General features: G+C 51.2%; 1 protein-coding gene across 1 annotated transcript; it reads left to right on the forward strand.

Annotated features, from left to right (window-relative positions):
• Window positions 1-7,977: 7,977 nt before the first annotated feature.
• GBX2 (gastrulation brain homeobox 2) lies at window positions 7,978-10,171 on the forward strand. Its single transcript, XM_064159602.1, has 2 exons — window positions 7,978-8,624; window positions 8,943-10,171. Exons 1-2 carry the CDS (start codon window positions 8,114-8,116, stop codon window positions 9,464-9,466), a joined length of 1,035 nt encoding a protein of 344 aa, XP_064015672.1. The 5' UTR covers window positions 7,978-8,113; the 3' UTR covers window positions 9,467-10,171.
• The last annotated feature ends 266 nt before the right edge of the window (window positions 10,172-10,437 follow it).

Genomic DNA, 10,437 nt, shown 5'->3' on the forward strand with positions numbered 1-10,437 from the left:
GGTGCAGTACCAGTAGCATTGACACAGTCTGTAAAATAGACCAAAAAACATGTGGTTTTTTTGATTGTTTGTTTTAGTGTCAATGCCACCATGGAAGAAGTGGTTACTCCATAAAGAAGCAGAGTTCTGGGGTGACACAGGTCCTTGTTTCTCCCAGCTTCCCACAGCCCAAGAGATGCACCAGCACCTTGCGCCCATCACTGCTCCCAAGCTGGCACACAGAGGTGCTGGAGAGGCCAACAGAAACTCAAAACAGAGCAGTTTGGGCTTTCATTTCACACAGCAACTTGGCAAAAGGTACCAGGAGGAGTGAGGATTGTTTTTCCCAGACCCTCAGGCTCCCCAAATTAATTTTTGTTGATCCAAATCAAGCGCTCACGTGTGCCCCTTAGCAGAACAGCTGGCCCTGCGCTAGCAGCTCTGCCACAGTGCTCGCCAAATTGTTCTGCTGCTTAATTACACTAATGATTTTAAAATATACATATAAATAAATCAACCTTTTTGCATGTCTGACTGGACTTTGCACCAGCACCCAACGCTATTGTGCATTATACAGTTGATGTGTGCAGGGTGTAGGCAGCATCCACGGTTCCCAAAGCCAGTGCCTGTAGAGCGAGGCATGTGGAAATGGCAAAAGAAGGAAATTCTTCCCTCCCAGCTTCCATCTGCTGTTTACCTCACCCTTCCAACTGTGCACATGTAAGACCCCACTGGGGGCCTGAGCCCTGTCCCATATGGGAATGTCCTGTGGCAAGTCTCTGCAGCGCCCTGAGACCTGCCACTTGGTGACTTCAGTGGCTGTTTCGCTTCATGGTTTGTGTCAGTAGTCAGAGCGCGGATGGAGTTGAAGCAGATTTAGAGAAAACACATCCTGGCTGAATCCACTATGCGTTTGAAACGGGCAGATCTAAAATATTGGTGCCTCTAATGAGTGTTTGATCTTTTGTGTGGGAAGAACGACACGTTTTACATCCGAATCGGGCAACTTTGCATGGTGATAGAGTCCCACCAGGTGACCGCATCCTCCCCCAAATCCGTGACCTGCAGCTCCCACTGGGGGACAAGAAGATGCACATCAAAGACAAGATAACGGAAAAAAAAAAAAAGCAGGTCAGTGCCGGGGAAGCAGCCCCGGGAGGGGCAGGAGAGCGGCAAGAGGGATGGGGCGAGGGGCCGCATGAAGGGGGAACCGGGCTGCGGACACGCGTGGGGACCGGCTGCGGGACAGCCCGCGGCCGGCAGGGGTCGCCGTGAGCACGACCGCTGTGGCGGGGAGCGCGGCCGGTACCCGCTGGGGTTCGGCGAGGCGGGGAGGGGGGACAGCGACAACACCTCGAAAAACAAAGGGGAAAAAAAAAGGGGGAAACGTAAAAATATTTTACTTTTAGGGTTGTCGGGGGAGGGAGGGTTTAAGGCATTCTGCCGGCGGCGATGGGAGCGCAGCGGGCGCGTTTCGGGGCGGGATGATGCTCCTGCTGGGGTAGAGAAGTTTGGCGGGCGGGCTGAGAAGCTTTTGCCTATATCTATCTATAAATACATATCTGCATTTTATTATATTTTCCTGCAAGCGCCTTGTTTTGATGCAGCTATCACGGAAAAGGATCATTTTTATTTTCTTTTATACCCCTCCCTCCCCTTCCTTCCTCCAGCAGCTGAAGACGGGAGGTCACATTAACTTATAATACGGAGACACATCAAAAGGCGATTACGGCTGCTAAGGAGAGCACAGTGGGCTGCTAGTTAAGACAATGAGATTTCCAGGAAGCGATGCATAAATTCTTCCCCCCCACCCCCCCCCCCCCAAAAAAAAAAAAAAAAAAGGAAAAAAAGACACATTTTTCACGTTTCATTCCAATTAAATTACTGAGGCAGCTAACACAGCGCTATGCGCACCATACATTTGGGTGAAATGAAGGCTGCTCTGGGTTGTTGTGGTGGGGTTTTGGGGGGAGTGTTTTTTGTTGGTTTATGGGGTTTGTTTTTTTTTTTAAGTCTATCTGGATGTTCACGGTTTATGCGAGGCGGTTGGTATTAAGCTGATATTAAGGGGGAAAAAAAAAAAGACAAAAATGCCGTAGCCCTTCGTTCCTTGCCTTTTTCTTGTGGTCGGGGCTGGTCCGTCCCGGTTTTCCAGACTGCAGCAATAAACCATCCGTGGTCCTGTCCGGCAGCGGCTGCAAAATAATTTCCAAATAATAGGAATTACCTTCCCTGAGGGGCACACACCTCTGGTTAAACAGCCGGCGGGAATTAAGGAGCACCCCACCACAAGAGGAAAAAAAGGGAAAAAAATATTTACCACCCCATGGGATGTTTCCCTGCCCGGGTTCCCTGCGGAGTCGGAGCCGCAGGCAGGATCGAGCCCCCCTGGGGCGGCTGCGGGAATGGCAGGGAGGGGATGTTCGGGGTCGGAGCAGGGTCTCGGTGGGAAGCCAGGCTTGCTCCCCACAACCTACTCGGTGTCTGAGAAGGGGCTCATCAGGGTGATAATCAAGCCCCGGTAATGAAATAGCATTTGATTTATTTTATTATTTTTTTTTCCCCCTCCAAAGCAGAGAGAGAGGCACCGCGCAGGCTGCGCTGAGGCAGGCGCTCCGCAAAGCAATACAAATCAGAAATGAGATTTTTGAAGTCCTAATGAACCTGATTGCAGGAACATTTATAATCCCCCATGGCTTTAAATGAAATCAGATATAATCAGGAGCTATGGGGAAAGGGAGTGTTTACAGGCAGAGATTGGGAAGTGCTGCTGTATTAGTAAAGATGCTGTTCCTTCTATTGATGTCTAAAATGATGGATAATGTGAGAATGGCAAATATACTATTTGTCTAATGGCTCTGCAATTAAATTCCCCTGTAAATGACCCATGCCTCATTTCATCCTAATCTATGGAATTTTGATTGAATTCGTCAGCTCTAATTGAAAAATACTGCACTTTAATGTCTGCAGTGCAGTTTCAGGACCGTGCTGGTTTTAATGAGACGGTGCCCCTCTGACCTGGGAATATTTTAGACTTTTATTCGGGATTTTTTTAAACTGGTGGATTTCTCAACTATATTCCACGAAAAGCCGTGAGTGGGAATGATGGGGATAATCTCTCCATACCGATGCGTTTTATCAAGGTCTCCTTTAGTGCTCTTAAAATATTTGCACTGCGGTTATTGAAATATATATCAACTGAATAGAGAAAAAAAAATAAAAATAAACTCTTTCCCCTCGTCCGAACGAATTTCGGGATACGAACCGGTATTGTCGAAGCAAATATTTTCCTCTTTCCTTCCTTCCTTCCTTCCTTCCCTCCTTCCTTCCTTCCTTCCTTCCTTCCTTCCTTCCTTCCTTCCTTCCTTCCTTCCTTCCTTCCTTCCTTCCTTCCTTCCTTCCTTCCTCTCTCTTTCTCTCTTTCTTTCTTTCTTTCTTTCTTTCTTTCTTTCTTTCTTTCTTTCTTTCTTTCTTTCTTTCTTTCTTTCTTTCTTTTTCTTTACCGAAGCCAGTTTGTTTGTGTGTTTGTTTGTTTTTCAAACGCGCGGCGTTATTTTTACCCCTTTTACCCTCCTTTTCTTAACTCGAAAATCTCGAGGGTTTAGGTGGGGGTGGGTTGGTTTAGGGTTTTGTTGTTGGTTGTTGCGTTTTTTTTATAAAGGGGGGGGAGCGGGAAGAAAAATACGGGGGGTGGGGGGGTGAGGGGGGGGAAGACCAAACAAAACTAGCAGCTCATCTCCCGTGTATGGGGTGGAAGTTGTAGGAAGAGGAACCTCCCCCGCCGGAGCCGTGTTCCCAGCCTGGAATGAGTGCAAATGGCAACACGCGAAGGAGTTAATGGGATTAAGCGGCGAGTGAAGGGGTTTGGTTGTTTCGGCTTTTTTCCCTTATAAAAAGCAGGAGGGGAAGGAAGGCGGGCGGAAAGGTTCCCGGGGCAGCCACAGACACGCGTGGGTCGGCGGGTCTCACCCTGAGGCGTTGCACCCTGTGCACTCCCCGCACAGCAAGCACGCCCCTTCCGAGGGCCAGATCCTGTCCCCGTCCTTCTTATTCCTAGTTCCTGCATCCTAAATACACTGAAATAAATCCACGGTCACACACGAAAGTGCATCTCCGGCTAAGCCCTTCAGCGCAAGGATGGCTGGAGTGTAGGATGGAATGCCCCATCTGCATCCCTTGTGCTGGGATGCAGTGCTCACATCTAATCCTTCCATCACTGAGTATACACTCACTCTGAGGAAGACATTTTGCTCACGGTGTCCTCCTTTGCCCACTCTATGAAAACAAAAAGAAAAACAAACAATCACAACACTTTAAAAGCACCATAGGGTGAGATATTTTTGGTAGCATTTCCCATGCAGTTAAAATTTTCCCAGCAAAGGCAGAGGGTCCTGCAAAAATTACCTCAGTTGGTCTCCATAAGAGTTTTGCTTTTCTTAAAGTCATTGGTTTTATCATCGCTGCAAAACAAAACTGTGCCCCACCCCATGCCTGTTCCGTAGCCCAGCGGCAGCATGCACCCTGCTCCAAATAATGTGCCCCGCTTGTGCCCAGCAGGAGGATGAACACGAGTCTGTGTGCCCAACAGAATGCCCAAAAGACAGCAGGAGCCATCAGCTGCTGCGCTCATGGCAGGTCTTACTGTCATCCTGAGTCAGGGATGCTCTGACCTCTGCCACTCTATGGACTCACACCTGTAAGGGTTCGAGTATCTGCTGGTTTTCCTCTTCCTCCACAGCCCCCAATTAACTTCTTTGTTCAAAAAACCTGTGCCTCCTGCCTACCCTGGTTTGGGAGAAAACCCCAGAGTGTCTTTAGACACACACTCTCTCCAAGCAGACAAGAGGTCACCAGAGTCATAGATACCTCTCTAAAATTTGTCCAGTTCAAAGATGCCTCCATATATCTACTGCTGCTTTCCTGGGAGCGGTTTTCTGGGGCAAAACCTGCCAGAAGACACAATACTCTTCAGCAGTCCCCGCTCCGGCTGATGCAAGACCTTCCCCACGCATCTTGGTACCATATTTTGAGTGGGGCCACACAAGACCGGGTCTACATCCATACTATAGCCCAGGGAGAAAAGGTTTTCCCCCCTAACGAAGCACGACCCTCTAAAATACCGGTTTCTACCATGTACTCCGGTTTAGCCCACCTGAAAAAGGCTCTTGCTATGTCCCGGGGTGGTGGAGGTCCCTCGGTAAAGCACGGGGGCAGCTGGATGGGCTCTTCTGCCCTCCCCTCGCCTCCCTCCCGCCTGTTACACTTCCCAGGCACAATCACGCTCCGGTTGCTTCTCCGACAATCAGAGATCGCCGACGTTTTTCTCCGCGAGAAAAATCAGCTAATTATGTGCTGAACAAAAAGGCTATTCTCGTCTGAAATAATACTCCCGTCTTGCAAAGGCACTTGTTTGTGGGCAAATTTGGAAGAGGGCTGACAATAAAAACAGCTGCAGGAGCTGGGTGTTGATACACATTTCCATGCCCTGGCAGATTACCATGCCTAATTATCTCCCCTTTCCGCAATCTAACGTGGTTTCCTGAAAAGAGATGATTCTTCCCACCACCCCCAACCACCCCCCACCTCCCCGCTTTTTTATTTAAACGAAAGCTTTGCTTCTCCGCAAGAATTTCCCTCCTGCTTTGCTTGGGTTTAGGAGGAACGGGGATGATGCTGATTTGGAAAGCTGGAGGGTTTCGCTTGGCTCCATTTGCCACGGTGCAAAGAAAGAGGAGGCAGGAGAGGGTCTGCAGTCATATAATGCCTGCTGAATGATGCAAAAAGAGAAAGGCAAAAATAAATTGGAGCAAAACAACCACACATGCAGCTAAGAAGCATCCATGGGGAGATCAAAACCTTGCTGGTGCTGTGCTGGGAAAAATCCTGAGCACTGCATTGCCACACATATGGTGGCCTCCACAAGATGGGACATATGGAAATGAGCTGTATAAGTAAACTTTTCCCAGTCACTTGAAGTCAGAAACGGGCCCAAAAAATGTGTGTGTGCACACACATACCCTCCCTGCTCCATCCCAACAGCAGCTGCTTTGCTGGCCATCCGCCCTGTCCCATTTGCCACATCACTGGGTAACATTGTGTCTCCTGCAGAAATACAGAGAGGAGAATCCCAAACCTCACACTCCAGGCACCGAATGGGGCTTAGAAGCCCAAATGTTGAGGCAAAATGGGGACCCAGATGCAGGACAGGGTGGCAGAGTCTTGCCTCAGCCCCAAAAGCAATAAACTCACTTGTTTCTGACAAGCAAAGAACAGTTTCAACTGTTGGCTGGAAATGTGTGGAGAAAACAACTACCCAGATACCTGGACACAGGGCAGGTACACCCCACATACACCTGTTTGGGGGAGCTTCTGTGGTGGGAATTAGTAGCAAACAGGCAAATGTGACTTGCTGAGGGACAAGAAGGAGGTTGTGAACCCCCTCTAGTAAGAAATCACAGTGAGCTCATGTTGGGTGAGTAAAAGTCCCTACAGCTTTGAAAGGAGATTTGCTATTGGGACTTGAAGCTGTGCTGATGTTGGAAGAACCACTCTCACTCCAATGTGTCCTCCAAGTTTTGGGGTAGCCATCCAAGAAGGGTAGGATTTAGGAAACAGTGTGTCTGTCCCCTTTCCTGGCACTTACCATCCAAGCTGCTGTGGGGGTCTGCCTGGGGTGTTCATCCTCCCTGGCCTGACATTTGCCATAGTCCCCTGGAAAACACAAGCATCAATTAGCTAGAAATGAATTGCAAGTCATGAAGAGCTTCCCACTCTGGCACTCCGTGCAGGAGTGGGATCTTCTGCTGACCCTTGATTTTGGGGAAGAACTCCCCAACCAGAAGCCACTTTTAGCTGAGATTTGTGCCTAAAAGGCCCCAAAGCCAAGCCCAGAGGCATGGTCAGGACCATTGTCCTGAAAAGACTCAGACTTCCCAACTGCAGGAGGATCCCACACCCAGACAATCCCCAGATTTTTTATTTTCTTTCCCTTCTTTCTTTCCTCTCCCTCCTTATTTTTTTCTTTTCCCCGTTTAATTTTATTTTCCAAACCACTTGATCTTTGCTTGGGAACCTCCATTAATTGCCTGGGTTTGCCTCTTCGCCTGGTCCCTTTATCATTATTTATGGCCTTTGAAATTGCGTAAAGTTCCCTTGACGTTCAATTTACAAGTTTGGGGACTTTTTTTTTTTTTCTTTCCTTTTTCCCTTTTTTTTTTTCTTTTTTTTTTTCTTTTTTTTTTGTTCCAGCTTTTGTCCTCGCCAAAGACGTTGTGTTGGAAAAGGCTTTGAGCCGGCCAACATGAGAGGCTCGCCAGAGAAAAGGGAGCAGCCCTCCATCGCTTTTAATTCCGCCGTGTTGCTGAATGGCTCTTTTACATAATTGCAGAAGCAATTTCAAAGCCAGGCCAGGGGCTGACTTTACCCAGAACCACATGGAGCCTATTTGGGGGCTTTTCAACAACAACAACAACAACAAAAAAAGAAATAAAAAGAAAAAAGGCGGGGTGGGGGGGAAAGAAAAGAGTGAATAAAATAGGGGTTCCTTTAAATAATTAAAAAAAACCCAAACACCCAGGGTGTGCATGTGTGTGCAGTGCTTTAGAGGCATCAAATTGGTGCGTCTCATGGGGAATGCAGCTGTCTCCGGGACAGCTAGGGACCCCACGGAACTCCCTGACGGCTCCGCGAGGCGCGAGGTCCCACGCAGGACCCGGGGGGGGCATCGTGGATGTTCCCGCCTGGGGCCGCCCCGTCCGGCAGTCGGGAGGCGGTGGCGTGAATGGGGACTGGAGGGGAAGTGGGCGCGGCCTCGTCGCCCGGCCCCGCCCCGCCCAATGGGAAGCGGCGGCGGCAGCCACGTGGGGCGGGCCGGGTTCCCAGCCGGGCAAAATGTGAATGGGCGCGGGGGAGCGCGGGCGGGCAGAGCGGCGCGGCGGCGGCGGCAGCGGGCGGGCTCCGCGGGGGCGGACGGCGGCGGCGGCGGCGGCGGGCGGGGGGCCAGCCCCGATGTGCGGGCAGCGGCGGCGGGCCGCGGCCCCGCTCCGCCCCGGCTCTGCCCCGCGCCTGGCTGCTGCGCGGCTCTGAGGAGGAGGAAGGAGAGGAGGAAGGTGGTCGCTGCCGCCGCCGCTCCGGCATGAGCGCGGCTTTCCAGCCCTCGCTGATGATGATGCAGCGCCCGCTGGGAAGCAGCACGGCCTTCAGCATCGATTCGCTCATCGGCAGTCCCCCGCCGCCAGCTCCTGGCCACTTCGTCTACACTGGCTACCCCATGTTCATGCCCTACCGGCCTGTGGTCCTTCCGCCGCCTCCCCCGCCGCCCCCGGCACTCCCGCAGGCCGCCCTGCAACCGGCTCTGCCTCCCGCGCATCCCCACCATCACCAGCTCCCCAGCTTGCCCACAGGCTTCTGCTCCAGTCTGGCTCAGGGCATGGCCCTCACCTCCACGCTCATGGCCACGCTGCCTGGCACCTTCCCCGCCTCCCCTCAGCACCAAGAGGCCGCCAGGAAGTTCGCAGCCCCGGGGAACTTCGAGAAAGCCGAGGGGATACCCTCAGACGGCGGCGGGGACGATGGCAAAGCCTTCCTGGGGAAGGACGGAGCTCTCCTGCCCTTCCCTGCCGCCGACGCCGTCCAGGCCTCCCTCGGTGAGTGAGCGCCGCAGCCGTCGGGCAAACGTGGGGGTAGGGAGGAGTCCCGCTGCCCGTGTCGGCGGGTAGGCTGGGAGGGGGACGGGAGACCCCAAGGGAGGACTCAAGGCTGGCCCCCGAGGGACTGGTGGCTGCAAGGCCGAGGAGCGGGGAGGTTTCAAACCCTCGCCGCTTGAAAAAATAGGAATAAAATAAATCCAAGAGAAAAAATCCCAATAAATTTCGGGTGGCAGACCCTTGGGTGTGGGGGGTGGTGCGGTGGCCGCGAAACGGACAGTACCAAATGCTAATGAAAGGCCTCTGCTTGGCTTTCAGCCGGGGCTCTGCGAGGCCAGGGAAAGGAGGACCCTAAAACAGAAGAGGATGTGAAAGGCAAAGAGGAAAGTTTCTCCATGGACAGCGATCTAGACTACAGCTCGGACGACAACATCCCTGGCCAGGCAGCTCACAAGGAAGAGGACTCTGGCAACGTGCTGGAGGAAAATCCCCAAAACCCTCCCAATTCCACCAACACCACATCCACGGGCAAAAACCGGCGGAGGCGAACAGCCTTCACCAGCGAGCAGCTGCTGGAGCTGGAAAAGGAGTTTCACTGCAAAAAGTACCTGTCCCTGACAGAAAGGTCCCAGATCGCTCACGCCCTCAAACTCAGCGAGGTGCAGGTGAAAATCTGGTTCCAGAACAGACGGGCTAAATGGAAACGGGTCAAGGCGGGCAACGCCAATTCCAAGACAGGGGAGCCCTCCCGAAACCCTAAGATTGTGGTCCCCATCCCGGTGCATGTCAGCAGGTTTGCTATCAGGAGTCAGCATCAGCAGCTGGAGCAAGCTCGACCCTGATCTCTCACGATCCTCAGAACCACAATGGTTTGAAGGAAAAGTTTCCAAATCAGGGTTTAAAAGCGACCAACCCGAAAAAATAAACAACGGAAGGGGGAAAAAAAATCCAGAAGCAGAATACCCCCAGACCAAGTAAGAGCCAACAAGAAGAAATTCCACACGAGAGAAATCCCCACCACGAGTGAACTTTAAAGTGAAACTTTCCACTTACCGAGTCAAGCGAGAGTCTGCGAAAGGAAGAGACTTGGAAAACTGTTTTGGTTTGGAGCAGGGGTATCAAACCCTGGAAGAGACACACAGATATTTATTATTACACTGCCCTGCTTTGTACATACTGGTGCTGCCTCGACTGCGCTGGGGACCGCAGATGCGGTACGGTGTCGACGCTGGATCCAGCAGCGATTTGCCCGTTGTCCCCCCCCACCCCAGTCGCCGCAGAGACATCTTCAGTGAATGAAACCCACAGCGCGCCTTTAGCCACCTTTGGGGTTTTCTTAGCAGGGGCAAAAGGTAAAAAAAAAAAAAAAAGACGAGAGAACAAAAACGAAAGAAAATTAAGAGTTTCATTTCATGCCTTTTTTTTTTAATTGTTTGGTTTTATTTCCAATGGCTGAGCGGCAGGCACTGGGGGACGATTTTTTTAAATATATTTTTGCCTGGCTTTCTGTTGATTTGGTTTGCCTATTCTACCAAGCCATGTTTAAAGAGAGAGGGGAGGGGGGGGGCGGAAAAAAAAAAGGCAGGATTTTCTCTATTGTGTTTAATTTATTTCAATGTAGCTTATTTCCTTATAAGTTATGAAATTTAAAAGCAAACTAAGTCTTGTGAATAAAAACCGACAAGGAAAAAAAAAAAGCCCTCCACTCCCCGGCTGTTCTGTCCAGGATTTGGCGTTGAGCTGATTTTCTTTTCCCCCCCTGCGCTGCCGAAACGGAGCAATGATGCTCTTGGAGCCACATTTATTGTTGGGG

The sequence above is a fragment of the Pogoniulus pusillus genome, chromosome 2, assembly GCF_015220805.1.
Source record: "Pogoniulus pusillus isolate bPogPus1 chromosome 2, bPogPus1.pri, whole genome shotgun sequence".
NCBI lineage: Eukaryota > Metazoa > Chordata > Aves > Piciformes > Lybiidae > Pogoniulus > Pogoniulus pusillus.

Bases quoted from the DNA above. Each gene is read 5' to 3' on its own strand.
- GBX2 (XM_064159602.1), top strand. From the start codon at position 8,114: ATGAGCGCGGCTTTCCAGCCCTCGCTGATGATGATGCAGCGCCCGCTG. The intron at 8,625-8,942 runs GTGAGTGAGCGC...CTTGGCTTTCAG, and splicing joins CGCCGTCCAGGCCTCCCTCG to CCGGGGCTCTGCGAGGCCAG.